The following is a 15,672-nucleotide window of genomic DNA, read 5'->3' as shown; positions in this document are numbered from 1 at the left end:
TAATCTACATTAACCCTATTTAATTAATAACAGGAGAATATGAAAGAAGATAGTGATGAACAACTTGAACTTCCCTAAACTGTTTTTGTGATTCCTGATAAATCATCAAAATAAATAAATCACAACACGTTTTTGGACTCATTCAGTCGTTTTTATCTAATTAAGTAGAATTCTATTGGAAATGAATGTTGAAAGTTAAAAAAAGGTCCTCTAACATAATTTGAAAATGATGCTCTGTTGGTTCTTCCCATTGACAATAACTTTTGATAAATTGTCCAATGTCGAAACACAGTTTTGAAGTGTCTCAGACGCTCCAGCAGATGAAGAAGCTAGGTGTGGAGGGCCTGAGCTGGCGTAGTTACATGTGGTCAGCGGTTGTGAGGCTGGTTGAACATACTGCCAAATTCTCTAAAACATTAAATTCTCTGGCATTAGCTCTAGTGGACATTCCTGCAGTTAGCATGCCAATTGCACGCTCCCTCAAAACTTTAGATATCTGTGGCATTGTGTTGTGACACAACGGCACATTTTAGAGTGGCCTTTTATTGTCACCAGCACAAGGTTCACCTGTGTAATGATCATGCTGTTTAATCAGCTTCTTGATATGCCACACCTGTCAGGAAGATGGATTATCTTGGCAAAGAAGAAATGCTCACTTACAGGGATGTAAACAAATTGTGCACAATATTTGAAATTAGCTTTTTGTGTGTCTGTAAAATGTATGGGATATTTTATTACAGCTCATGAAACATGGGACCAACACTACTACATGTTGCGTTTATATTTTTGTTCAGTACAGCTGTCAGGTAAAAGTAGATGATAGCAGAAAACAGGATCAATGCTTGATTGCTCTCTGCGCCCAGTTTCAAATGGTTGGACAGTAGAAACCAGGGTGAGAGAAGTAATTGGGATGTATTGTCCATCACAATAAGATCCTACTAGGTCCAGGTCTCTATTAAACCTTTTTTTTTTTTTTTATCTCAACGACACTAACATGATTAGCTAAATAAATATTAAATAGACTAAGTAATCAAATGTTTGGTCGAATGATAATCTCTATGTAGAATACTTTCTGAGGTCACCAGGACAAACCTAGCACATCTCCATCCACCCTCCCAGATCGCACCTCTACCGGTAGTGCCTTACTGCTCGGTCTGAAGAGTGTGTCTGTGCGGCTGGTCGACTTTAGGAAAACACCTCGGGCAGAGTGGAACGGCGAAAAGAGGAATTTATATTTCATAAAGTAAGAACAATTAGTATGTGTGGATAAGGCCACAGTTTGCTTCTGTGACAGTTCATTGATTAATAATATATACTGACCATCATGTTTTGTTCATAGGCCCATATTTGCAGAACCTAATTAGTATTTTGTCTTTGTTTCATAAGAGACAGCTCTTGCCTTCGCTCTCTGTGGGAGGGGCTTATCCTCTGGAAAAAGCTCATCTGAACTTCAAAAATCATTTTTTTCACAATTTACATTTGCTTGAGAAGATTCTAAATGCACCAAAAATGTATCCTGAAGTGAGATTTCGCGAAGCCTCATCAGCCACAACCATAGAGTTTACCATTGATATATCGATACTCGATTGGTCTGGTCTGTATGTGATAACGGGCATAGCATACACTGGAACCAAGCAAAGAATGAGCAGCTAGCCCTAACTAGATTAGTCTTCCAACATTGTGGGATATTCTACTTTCAATCACCAAAATACAGCTTAAAACTGATCTCAAAACAACGTTATCGAAGAAACAACAAGCGAAAGTCACGAGGTATAATTCTTTCCCACTTGGTCATGTTAGCTAGCTAGCCTTTCTACTGTACCTGGTAGGTAACAAATGTTCTGTAAATCACAGCTGGCCTGGTACGGAACATTGTTTGTTGCCTATATTCGGAATGCATCGTTTGTTTCAATTACTCTATTTTTGACAAAAACGGACGAATGTAACTGGGAATGTCAATACAATCAAGCTAGCAAGGGCAATGATCACAAGTCAGTTATGACGTGGCTAATAGGCTAGTGTTTCTGTTGATGTGGCAAGCTTAAAGCACGGAGCCTCATATTAGCTAGCTACTGGGAGGATGGCATGTTATTGTAGGAGTGAGTGAGTGAGTGAGTGACCGACTTTTAACCCCTCATATCGTTTTTCGGGAAACTACAACTAGATCCAGGTGTCATTTGGTTTGCTAGCAAGAAATGTGATTCGCTTTGCTAGCTAGCTATGTTGAACTTGAACGACTGTTATCCAGTTAGCATGTCTCTAGCGTTCGTTAAAGTCACTCTGGCTATCTACTCGGATTTCAGAGTACACTGGTCTGTGTGCGCCTGATGCAGAATAGTTGATGGATTTACCAACACGCAACACCAGCTGAATATATTGCTTAGGAATTTTCACAAATGGCTTATTCTACATCATTCCCAAACATTCTATTTTTATTTTTTATATATCTTTTTATTTAACCAGGAAAGCTAGTTGAGAACAAGTTCTCATTTACAACTGCGACCTGGCCAAGATAAAGCAAAGCAGTGCGACACAAACAACAACACATAGTTACACATGGAATAAACAAGCTTATAGTCAATAACGCAATAGAAAAATTGCGTGAGGAGGTAAGGCAATAAATAGGCCATAGTAGCGAAGTAATTACAATTTAGCAGATTAACACTGGAGTGATAGATGACCAGATGATGTGCAAGTATTGTTACTGGTGTGCAAAAGAGCAGAAAAGTAAATAAAAACAATATGGGGATGAGGTAGGTAGATTAGGTGGGCTATTTACAGATGACCTATGTACAGCTGCAGCGATCGGTTAGCTGCTTGGATAGCTGATGTTTAAAGTTAGTGAGGGAAATGTAAATCTCCAGCTTCAGCGATTTTTGCAATTCGTTCCAGTCACTGGCAGCAGAGAACTGGAAGGTAAGGCTGCCAAAGGAGGTGCTGGTTTTGGGGACGACCAGTGAGATATACCTGCTGGAGCGTGTGCTACGGGTGGGTTTTGTTATCGTGACCAGTGAGCTAAGGTAAGGCAGAGATTTACCTAGCATAGACTTATAGATGACCTGGAGCCAGTGGGTCTGGCTCCAGTGGGTCAATATGTAGCGAGGGCCAGCCGCCTAGAGCATACAGGTCGCAGTGGTGGGTGTTATAAGTGGCTTTGGTAACAAAACTGATGGCACTGATAGACTGCATCCAGTTTACTGAGTAGAGTATTGGAAGCTATTTTGTAGATGACATCGCCGAAGTCGAGGATCGGTAGGATAGTCAGTTTTACAAGGGTAAGTTTGGCGGTGTGAGTGAAGGAGGCTTTGTTGCGAAATAGAAAGCCGATTTTGGATTGGAGATGTTTGATATGAGTCTGGAAGGAGAGTTTACAGTCTAACCAGACACCTAGGTATTTATAGTTGTCCACATATTCTAGGTCAGAACCGTCCAGAGTAGTGATGCTGGGCGGGTGCAGGCAGCGAACGTTTGAAAAAGGATGCATTTGGTTTTACTAGCGTTTAAAAGCAGTTGGATGCCACGGAAGGAGTGTTGTGTGGCATTGAAGCTCATTTGGAGGTTAGTTAACAGTGTTAAAGAAGGGCCAGATGTATACAGAATGGTGTCGTCTGCGTAGACGATTGATTTATACAGAGAAAAGAGTCGGCCCGAGAATTGAACCCTGTGGTACCCCCCATAGGGACTGCCAGAGGTCCGGACAACAGGCCCTCCGATTTGACACACTGAACTCTATCTGCGAACTAGTTGGTGAACCAGGTTATGAAAATTATCATATCTAAGTGCCCACTTGTCAGAATTGTAATTTAAAAAGTGTCATTCTTCCTGGGGGTGTATATGAACAGAATTTAATAATATTTAATGTTGATACAAAGCTGTTACTTGGCTCAAACCCGGGACTCATCGCACTCTAGTGGCTCTTTGTGGCCCGCTACTTCGGTTGTCAGCTAAACAGTGTTTCCTCTGACACATTGGTGTGGCTGGCATGTTTAGGAGCGCTGTTTGGCGGGTCATGTTTCGGAGGATTCATGACTGGATCGTAATTGGATATAAACGAAATTGGGGTGAAAAGGGTGGGTTAAAAAAAAAGAAGAAAATTAATACTTTTGCCACAATTTCTTCTCTGAACATCTCAAGTTCCCCCATTAGGCTGCGATGCGCTGCACTTCAAGTCACTTCAAGCACTGCCAACCTGCTGCACGTCAAAACGCAGTGCATTGCCTCACACACGAGTGCACTGTATCATATCAATACTAATGGCACTGACCAAATCTTCTACCGGACAGAATGTTTAAATGTCCAAGTTTCGGTTCAAACGAGTTATTGCTGTAGCCTACAGAAAAGGTCATCTAGGTTGTCAAAAATTCACACGTGGGTATAAATGACTACTAATAGGTCACACAAGCGAGTATAAATGAGTCAACAGTTGAGTCATTTACTTTATGAAATTACAGCCTGATCCACTCCCATCGATGAATTCAACATCAATTGCTTTCGTGTGTCTGTTTACTGCGCGCAGCAGAGCGAAACTGTACAGACACATGTTTAGGGTGACCACATTTAAAATACCCACATGCAGGACAACAGGATGATTTTGCAGGCAAATCGTGGAACAGTGAATACTACATGAATAATACCATTTAGCAGCATTTGCATATGCATTTAGATCTTATTGAATAACTGTTTTGTGAATTAGAACAGATGGTGTTAAACTATACAGCCTTCCTGTATTAACTTCAAGTACTAAAGGTTATGATATGGACAAAGGAATCTAGCCTGAGAGCATATTTCTGTCTTGCTTGGAGCAGGACATGTAATGTCCATGGCATCACTGCAAAAGTCCTGATCTTCTCAATATGTTTGCCGGGTTGTGTCCTGTCCAGGGGATGCTTTCACATCTCTGGGAGGAAGGACGTCTACGTTGCACAGCAGCTGAAACCTGGTTCCATCTGAGTGAAAACTCCTTGACCACAACAACACCAGGCTCCAGACAATTAAAGGAGGAAAGCAGACTATAAAATAGACAAGACATTCAAACCTTGCATACCAGAAATAACATTAATTAACCCATCATTTTTTAAATTTAACTAGGCAGGTCAGTTAAGAACGAATTCTTATTTACAATGACGGCATACCAAAAGGCAAAAGACCTCCTGTGAGGATGGGGGCTGGGATTAAAAATAAATAACATATAAATATAGGACAAAACACATCACAACAAGAGAGTCAACACAACACTACATAAAGAGAGACCTAAGACAGCAACATAGCAAGGCAGCAACACATGACAACACAACATGGTAGCAAAACAACATGGTAGCAGCACAAAGGGCAAGAAGGTAGAGACAACAATACATCACGCAAAGCAGCCACAACTGTCAGTAAGAGTGTCCATGATTTTTTATTATTTATTTTTTTTTTACCGTTATTTTACCAGGTAAGTTGACTGAGAACACGTTCTCATTTGCAGCAACGACCTGGGGAATAGTTACAGGGGAGAGGAGGGGGATGAATGAGCCAATTGTAAACTGGGGATTATTAGGTGACCATGATGGTTTGAGGGCCAGATTGGGAATTTGGCCAGGACACCGGGGTTAACACCCCTACTCTTACGATAAGTGCCATGGGATCTTTAATGACCTCAGAGAGTCAGGACACCCGTTTAACGTCCCATCCGAAAGACGGCACCCTATACAGGACAGTGTCCCATGCAGGGTGGTATGCTGATTGAGTCTTTGACTGAAGACATTGAGATAAAACTGTCCAGTTTGAGTGTTTGTTGCAGCTCGTTCCAGTTGCTAGGTACAGCGAACTGAAAAGAAGAGCGACCCAGGGGTATGTCTGCTTTGGGGACCTTTAACAGAATGTGACTGGCAGAACGGGTGTTGTATGTGGAGGATGAGGACTGCAGTAGATATCTCAGATAGGGGGGAGTCAGGCCTAAGAGGGCAGTACAAAGACAAAATACCTGAAGGGTTGCTGGTTCACCCTCGATCATCTCCTTGTACTGATGGGGGAGAGCAGGTTTATGCTGAAAGACAAAATACCTGAAGGGTTGCTGGTTCACCCTCGATCATCTCCTTGTACTGATGGGGGAGAGCAGGTTTATGCTGAAAGACAAATTCCATAAAAAGGGGTTTAAAACATTAATTAATCTTATAGATAATTATTTACTGTTGACCTCTACAGCTGTACTAAAACGTCCTGTACACACTTAACCTGTTTCCAGTCCAACAATGGCAGTGCAGACACAAGATCACTATCTAGATTTAGCAAACATTTAGCGTCATAATCACCAGCTGCCGTGATGTAAGTGGTATTCATCTAGCTAGTAGAACATGCAAGGAAAAACGACCTTGAAATCTATTGTCCAATAGCTAGCTAGCTATTTAGTGATCATTTCATTGTGGCTCGCTAGCTAACCAACTTAGCATGTTTCTCTAATCACTTAAAATGGGGTTTGATTAGCTTGATAATCGATTAGCATTCGCACCACGGTGGCTATTTTCAGTAGCTAGCTAGTTGAACATGACAAACATGAAAAAGAGGGTTGTCATGCAGGGCTTAGCACATCAGCTATCAACCTTAACAGCAGAATGCGGCTGGCCAGCTCACCTAGCTAGCTGGCTATAACAGTACCTGTATGCAACTGTCTCTCTAGCTAGCTGGCTATAACAGTACCTGTATGCAACTATCTAACTAGCTAGCTGGCTATAACAGTACCTGTATGCAACTATCTAACTAGCTAGCTGGCTATAACAGTACCTGTATGCAACTGTCTAACTAGCTAGCTGGCTATAACAGTACCTGTATGCAACTGTCTAACTAGCTAGCTGGCTATAACAGTACCTGTATGCAACTGTCTAACTAGCTAGCTGGCTATAACAGTACCTGTATGCAACTATCTAACTAGCTAGCTGGCTATAACAGTACCTGTATGCAACTGTCTAACTAGCTAGCTGGCTATAACAGTACCTGTATGCAACTGTCTAACTAGCTAGCTGGCTATAACAGTACCTGTATGCAACTATCTAACTAGCTAGCTGGCTATAACAGTACCTGTATGCAACTATCTAACTAGCTAGCTGGCTATAACAGTACCTGTATGCAACTATCTAACTAGCTAGCTGGCTATAACAGTACCTGTATGCAACTATCTAACTAGCTATATAGCAAACAATAGCTAGCAATGAAAACAACTTTTTGATACAGTTGAGACAATAACGTATGTACATGCATGTAGCCATCTTAGCATTTTAACTATAGACTCTTACCGGTGTATGGATAATGATGATTCACGGCAGACTGAAACACTTTCAAAATAATCCTTCCCACTCGGCTTCAACCAGTCCAGACTGCTTTAGCCACTAAATACAGAGCTGTGTCAATACCAGCAGCTGTATTCAGGACAACACTGGGATTGAAAGCTGTAGCTACACGTTGCATGTTGTCCATGATGAAAATACGAGTAAATCCAATGGACCTTTCAAATATCTGCTGTAGCAGAGAGCAGGAGGTGCCATTTGACAGAGAAGCTTTCCACCCTATAAAGCGCCATCAACAGCTTGATTAACAAGTCTGGTTGTGCTCTAGACTTCCCTTCTCTCAGCGTGACCAGGGCAGCGGCAGTCTGAACACAAAGTAACCCTTTTAGGCCCCACTTCTTCCACCCACCCCAATGCCCAGACTAGTGCCAACAACACAGCAGAGAAGACTGAAACTGCATCAGACATCTGCCTCCCCTGGTGCATCTGAAACCGGGGAACATGTATCCCAAACCCTGCTCTCCCACTGCCTGGGTTCCTCTGTGAAGATCCGCAAGTAGGGACCCCATGCCCATGTCATTGAAATGTCTCCCTTCCACAGATCTCCCTATATGATGTCATCTTAGTTCCTAGGTATTAATCAAACTAAGACAAAACACAATAGATGTAAACCACCATGTCATCTTGACATGCATAGCTTTTTCATGTCATTTTATGACTATACCAAAAATAATATTTAATTTTAGAGATGCCTGAATATTCCTAAACCAATTTAACACTCAAAGTAAAAAGAAACAGAATCTTAGGGTGAAATGACAGATGCAATCGTTAATGTGTTCTAATCTTTCATTACAGGTCATCTAACTGGACTATATCTGTCTTGATATTGACTTCATTGCTGTTGTTGCCACGTGAGCAGGACAATATGAGTGGAGAGAGGGAAACATTGATGGATGAAATGGAACAGAGTTTATACACTTTAACCAAGGACAATTTACGCTGCCTGTGTGAACGCAGTGGAATAGGTGGCAAGGATGGCTCCGATGTTCAAGGAGAGAATCCCCATCGCTCATTGTGCCGTAAAATCCTAGAGGAACTTTGGGAAAATGCAGATTCAATGGAATCGGAGGAGCAGGGAATGTCTTGGTTACTCCAACTGAAAGAGGACATCAGAAATATACAGGAGGATGGTATCGGTACACCTTTGAGTCCCAGCCAATCCATTGATGATGATGCTGTAGACTGTGATGAAGAAGGGAACCAGAAGGACATTGATTGGTTACCTAGCAATAGTCTGGAGGGGGAACCCATGAGTCCCGGCCAATCATTTGATGACGAGGATGCTGCAGACTGCGATGAAGAATGGAATGAGGAGGACAGGGATTTGTTGCCTAGCAAAGGCCTGGAGGTGGAGCCAGCTCCAGAGAGACACACACCAGAGCAGAGGGAGAAGAGAGTGAGTGGGGCCCCCTCTCTGTCCTCTCCTGGTAATGCCTTACTGCTGGGTCTGAAGAGGGTGTCTGTGCTGCTGGTCGACTGCAGGAAAACACCAGGGTTGAGAGGAACTGCTGGAGGAGGAGACGAGGAGGAGGAAGGAGACGTGATTCATCAAAGTAAGTGCAGCAGGATACCTTTTGTTTTGGTTCTAAGGACCATTGTGAAGTGTTGTTGTCTAACATTACAGTGCAGTCTGATATCAACGTTTTCTAAGTTGCATCAATACATTTTTTCATTGTAGAATCATTAAACATAGAGCACAGTGACATGCAATGCACCCCTCTTACCTCTCACATCACTCCATTACCTCTCTCTCTGCCCCTTCTCTCTGTCTATCCTCCCTCTCTCACATCACTCCATTACCTCTCTCTCTCTGCCCCTTCTCTCTGTCTATCCTCCCTCTCTCACAGCACTCCATTACCTCTCTCTCTCTGCCCCTTCTCTCTGTCTATCCTTCCTCTCTCACAGCACTCCATTACCTCTCTCTCTCTGCCCCTTCTCTCTGTCTATCCTCCCTCTCTCACAGCACTCCATTACCTCTCTCTCTCTGCCCCTTCTCTCTGTCTATCCTCCCTCTCTCACAGCACTCCATTACCTCTCTCTCTCTGCCCCTTCTCTGTCTATCCTCCCTCTCTCACAGCACTCCATTACCTCTCTCTGCCTCTGCCCCTTCTCTCTGTCTATCCTCCCTCTCTCACATCACTCCATTACCTCTCTCTCTGCCCCTTCTCTCTGTCTATACGTCCTCTCTCACAGCACTCCATTACTTCTCTCTGCCTCTGCCCCTTCTCTCTGTCTATCCTCTCTCACATCACTCCATTACCTCTCTCTCTGCCGTTGCCCCTTCTCTCTGTCTATCCTCTCTCTCACATCACTCCATTACCTCTCTCTCTCTGCCCCTTCTCTCTGTCTATCCTCCCTCTCTCACATCACTCCATTACCTCTCTCTGCCTCGGCCCCTTCTCTCTGTCTATCCTCTCTCTCACATCACTCCATTACCTCTCTCTCTGCCTCTGCCCCTTCTCTCTGTCTATCCTCCCTCTCTCACATCATTCCATTGCCTAGCCTTAACAGGAAGTCAGTGTAGAGAGGCTATCTATCACTGGAGTAATGTCATAGTCATTTTTTTGGTTCTAGTAAAGATTCTAGCAGCTGTGGTGTCGCAGAAATTATATAGGAAGAGAGACTGCAGATTCTTTAAAAAAAAAAACAATTTAGTATAAGGTTTGCAAAAATGAAGCAAACAACCATCACTAAGAATAGTTATAAGTTGAAAGCTCAACAAACAAAGTTGTCTATCTCCTCTTAAAGTAAGTACATCCTTTTATATTTGACAGTTAGCAGATGTGCAGAATCGGGCCCTGGGAACAGAGTTGTAAAAAGTAATTTAGCTTGTCTATGTAGATCAAGATAGCTGATATCGCCACCATCCTCTGTTCCTCCCTGCACTTCCCACATAGCTAAATTCCTCCCGATCGTAAACATAGGAGGTTGCATACTGCGGTTGCACCCAAGCAGCTCATAAATCTGTACGCTCAGATTAATGACTAAGTCACACAAGAATAGCCTGTATCAGTAAAAATACTAACATATAACAATGGACAAATCTCTAAGTAAAACAGCATAGTCTAATTAAACAATATAGTATATAATGAATATTACATTTACACCACAGTGGTTAGCAGCAGTAACCTAAGTGCATGTAGTGCTTATCTGGGTAGCAATGTTACAAAGATGGGGGAAAAAAGCTGCCCCTGAAATATTTTTTATATGTTTTATCAAAAGAAATGTCAGGGTCTAGAGTAACGCTGAGGTCCAACCGTTTTATTTGAGACGACTGTACAACCATCAAGATTAATTGTCAGATCAAACAGCAGATCTCTTTGTTTCTTGGGACCTAGAACTAGCATCTTGATTTTGTCACAGTTTAAAAGTAAAAGATTTGCTGCCATCCGCTTCCAGGGTAAGCAATTTTGGTGCTTCAACATGTTTCATCAAAATTTACAGCTATGTGTTGTCCGCATAGCAGTGCAAGTTGCCATTGTGTTTCCGAATGACATCACCAAGAAGTAGAATAAATAATGGTCCTAAAACAGAACCTTGAGGAACATCCCGAAACGTACAATTGATTTGTCAGAGGATAAACCATCCACAGAGACAAAATTATATCTTTCTGACAATCAAGCAAGAACTTGTCCATGTTAGACCAACTAGGGTTCCCAATCTCTCCAAAATAATCTGGTGATCGGTGTCAAAAGCGGCAGTAAGGTCTAGGAGCACGAAGATGCAGAGCCTTGTTTGTACAGGCTCCCTATTTTTCACTCTGTTTTCTCCTATCACAGCCATTAGTCTTTAATTCCCCAGCAGTTTCCTTCCTCTCCGGCAACCGCGTTAGGAAAGACGCCTTTATATTTGTAGTGACTTGGTTTATTGATACACCATCCAAAGTGTATTTAATAACTTCACCAGGCTCCAAGGGTTATTCAAGGTTTGTTTTATAAAAATTAAAAAAATTATACTCCTGAACTTTAATTAGGTTTGCCATAACAAATGGGTTGACTGAAGACATTTAACCTTTTCATTTTTTATTAATTTGTAAAAATCTCTAAAGAGATAATTACACCTTGATATTATGGGTTATATATATGTGTAAATTCAGGCTGTAACAACACCAACAAGGAAAAAAATTAAGGGGTGTGAATACTTTTGGAAGGGACTGTAATACCTCAATATGATGTCACTTTCCTCTGTTGGACAAACTGTATTCACTGTCTGTTTGTCTCTTTCACACAGGAGAGAGACGTGGCAACCATGGATCTTCTGAGGAGCCTCAACAACAACCTCATGCTGACAACACAGACTGGAGTCTGCCCACATCAAAACACCTCAATAAACAACCGCAGAGACATACAGGGAAGAAACCACACCACTGCTGCTCTGAGTGTGGGAAGACTTTCGCTTGTCCAGCGACACTCAAAATGCACAGAATAATCCATACGAGAGAGAAACCTTACCGCTGCTCACAGTGTGGGGAGACTTTCAGTCAAAAAATGACTCTTAAGATTCACGAGCAGATCCACACTGGGAAGAAACCTCACCACTGCTCTGACTGCGGAAAGAGTTTCAGTGTTTTATCAAGCTTGAAAATCCATCAAAGCACCCACACCGAAAATAAACTATTCCAATGCTCCAAGTGTGGGAAAGGTTTTGCAAACAACCACTATCGAAAAATACATGAGAAAATGGTACATGAGCCTCCCGCAGAAAGGTCTTATCACTGCTCTGACTGCGGGAAGAGCTACAGTTTTTTATCAACCTTCAAAAACCATCAAAGAAAACACACAGGAGAGAAACCATTTCAATGCTCCAAGTGTGAGAAAAGTTTTGCTCAGAAATCCACTCTAAAAGCCCACGAGCAAACACACATGCCTGCTGCAGAAAGGCCTTACCAATGCCTATTCTGCGAGAAGAAGTTTTGTATTTCGGCATCCTTTAATTTCCATATGAGAATGCATACTGAAGAAAAACCATTCCAATGTTCCGTCTGCGGAATGCGGTTCATTCACGCCAGTTTACTGAAAGCACACAAACATAAACACAAGCCCACTGCCGAAAGGCCCTTCCACTGCAATAAATGTGGAGCGTCTTTTACTACAAAAGGTAATCTTAAATTTCACCAGCTGACCCACGACCGGGGGGAGAGAACTTACCGCTGCTCTGAGTGTGGGCATTGTTTCTCTCATCCGATATATCTGAAGAAACACCAGAAAAGGCACAGTAAAGAGAAGTCCATTGTCTGCGACCTGTGCGGGAAGACCTTCAACCATCCAAGCAACTTCAGAACGCACATGAAGATACACCAAGGAGTGAAACCGTACCACTGCTCTGACTGTGGCAGGAGCTTCATATTCCGCCAAGGTTTAACAACACACCAGCGTGTGCACACCGGAGAGCTGCCTTACGTCTGCGATCAATGTGGAAAGAGGTTTTCTCAGTACAATTCTTTGGTGATTCACCAGCGAACACACACCGGGGAGAAACCTTACCCATGCTTTGTCTGTGGGAAGAGCTTCAGTCGGTCACAAAACCTGGCTGCACACAAGAGAACTCATACTGGAGAGAAGCCTCACGCCTGTGATCAGTGTGGGAAGAGGTTTTCCCGAACCGACGCACTGGCTGTACACAAGCGCACCCACACCGGAGAGAAGCCTTACAGCTGTGATATATGCAGGGAGAAGTTCACCTATTTAGTAGCCATGTTGAAACATAAGAAAGGACATGGTCATCCTGCAGGTGATGTACTCTGTGCTGAATGGCCTCAGGACGATTCCAGCTCTGTCTATGAATAGAGATGAACTTTGTTTAACTTACAGAAGACATCAATTTGTTGTTATACTTACAATCTAACCCCCAGAGAGAGAGAGACACAAACACTCACACACACACAGAAAAACCCAGAGGGCGGCAGGTAGCCTAGCGGTTAAGAGCGTTCGACCAGTAACTGAAAGATCGCTCATTCGAATCCCTGAGTCTGCAAATGGTAGAAGAAAATCTGCTGTTCTGCCCTTGAGCCAGCCAGTTAGCCCCCAACAACAACTGCTCCCTGGGCACATATGAAGTGGATTAAGGCAGCCCGCCGCACCTCTGTGATTCAGAGGGGTTAAATGCAGAAGGTTGAAGGCATTTAGTTGTGCAACTGGCTAGTTATCCCTAATTTCCTTTCCACCCAGAGGAGTTGGGAGCACAGAGTGGTTTTTGAGAGTGGTTACTATGATTTTTGAGAGTGGTTACTGTGGTTTTTGAGAGTGGTTACTGTGGTTTTTGAGAGTGGTTACTACGGTTTTTGAGAGTGGTTACCACGGTTTTTGAGAGTGGTTACTACGGTTTTTGAGAGTGGTTACCACGGTTTTTGAGAGTGGTTATATGTTTCCTCCGCATTGGACTGAATCACAAAACAAGGATTTGTGGCTTTAAATTGTCTGAAATCACAGTGTTGTGTTTTATACATACACACCTGACAGGTTTAGGATCAGGTTCTCCTCCCCAAATCCTATTACTAAGCATTATTGGCGAAAATGCTACAAGATCAGCATCTAGGGGCAACTTCACCCAACACTTGCCCCTTCCCTGGGGGCTGTTTCAGATGGCAGATTCATTGAGTTACTGTCCTAAATATTCTGAAGTATCTTTTTTTTGTGGACAAATTTAGACTTGAAATTGGCACGGTGTCATTAACTTGAAACCAGCAGCACATATTCATGTTTAGCTTTCAAAATAAACCCCTGATTTAAGAGATCAAAGGGTTTAAGTTAAGGATCCTGGTCTCTGTAACACCCCACAGCTCACAGTCACAGTAATGCACGAGTCAATTCCACCGTGCCAATTTCAAGTCCTTATATTCCTTTACCAATATGGCTAAGTTATTTCAGAATATTTAGGACTAAATATGTTGCCATGGTAACTTAAATCTTCATGCAGATCTCATGTGAGCATTTGAGATAAATTCCTTTATTGCAAGACATCAATTAAATCAATTATAATCAATTATCAATTAAACTAACCAGGATAAAATGTGAAGTTTAAAGGTGTAATTAAATGAAAAGACATGTCTTATCTGAAATCTGTTTTATAGGTCACAAGTGAAATGATGTTCTAGGTAACCTGTGTAGCCTAGTTCTAGGGCATGTTAAAGCCCTAGACTACAGTCTTCTTGATTCTATATGTTTGTATAAATATGTTGTTATATACATTGTTTATGTAAGTAGAGAACAGTAGTAGTAGTAGTACATATACAGGTAAAATAGAGGAAACAGCAACATGAAGCTTTGCGGCCACCAGAACATCTTGACTGCACCTTGGCATAGATTCTACAAATGTCTGGAACTCTATTGGAGGGATGCGACACCGTTCTTCCACCAGAAACTACATCATTTGTGTTTTGTTGATAGTTGTGGGAAAACGCTCTCTCAGGCGCCACTCCAGAATCTCCCATAAGTGTTCAATTCGGTTGTGATCTGATGACTGACACACACACACACTTTAAACCCCCCGTCCTCCTTGGAGACCCCTCTATCAAAGTCACAGAGATCTCTTGTAGCCAAAATAATGTTCATTTTTATATGATGTTAATTAACTCAGAACACCACACCTGCGGAAGCACCTGCTTTCTATATACCTGGCCGTGTTTAGTGTTTCCTTTATTTTGGCAGTTACCTGTATATATCAGAGAACACACACACATATGTATGCATTGCACCACAAATGCATGTACACGCAACCACACACGCAAACATGCATGTATGCACATACATGCAGACACAATTAAAGAATGAAAGCACATGGCAAAAGACAGCTCATAATTACTGATAACAATTCTGTGATGAACAAGCTTTTATTTGTATTTTACATTGCTTAAACATACTTAGAATTACATTGTTTATATTGTGACTGAAATAATTTCAAATACTTTATCTGGGCTTAATTGAGTTTGACTGGCGTGAACTGACATTGTGTATATGTATACATTTCAGCAGGCTTACATTAAATAAGATGAGGAGTGTAAGTGAGTTATGGATGTGTAAGTACAGAGTGACACCCTTCACCCCCAAATCATTACAAAATTCACGTCTGTTTTCAATGGTGTCTATGGCAACCTTATGTCTTCTCTCTTGTGTGCGCTGGTGTACTTTAAGATGGGTTGATTGAGCAAAGCATTTCCCCACAGACAGAGCAGAGGTCAGGCTTACAATTTACATATAAGTAATTTAGCAGACGCTTATCCAAAGTGACTTACAGTAGTGAGTGCATACATTTTTCACAGTATTTCATACTGGTCCCCGGTGGGAATCGAGAGACTATTCTCTGCCTCGTCAGCTTCATGATGTTGTTGAGGCTCCCCAGAGGATCCACAATA

At 42.2% G+C, this 15,672-nt stretch overlaps 1 protein-coding gene across 2 annotated transcripts; it reads left to right on the top strand.

Annotated features, from left to right (window-relative positions):
* Positions 1-1,572: 1,572 nt before the first annotated feature.
* Positions 1,573-15,321, top strand: LOC129839050 (oocyte zinc finger protein XlCOF6-like). 2 transcript variants are annotated; one of them, XM_055906316.1, is made up of 3 exons: positions 1,573-1,770; positions 8,118-8,875; positions 11,553-15,321. In XM_055906316.1, exons 2-3 carry the CDS (start codon positions 8,188-8,190, stop codon positions 13,106-13,108), a joined length of 2,244 nt encoding a protein of 747 aa, XP_055762291.1. In that variant the 5' UTR covers positions 1,573-1,770; positions 8,118-8,187; the 3' UTR covers positions 13,109-15,321. The 2 variants fall into 2 exon arrangements, with proteins under 2 accessions (XP_055762291.1, XP_055762290.1); XM_055906315.1 differs by lacking the exon at positions 1,573-1,770 and adding an exon at positions 7,593-7,818.
* The last annotated feature ends 351 nt before the right edge of the window (positions 15,322-15,672 follow it).

This window comes from Salvelinus fontinalis, chromosome 40, assembly GCF_029448725.1.
Source record: "Salvelinus fontinalis isolate EN_2023a chromosome 40, ASM2944872v1, whole genome shotgun sequence".
Classification (NCBI taxonomy): Eukaryota; Metazoa; Chordata; class Actinopteri; order Salmoniformes; family Salmonidae; genus Salvelinus; species Salvelinus fontinalis.
This window is presented reverse-complemented; position numbering and strand designations above follow the sequence as displayed.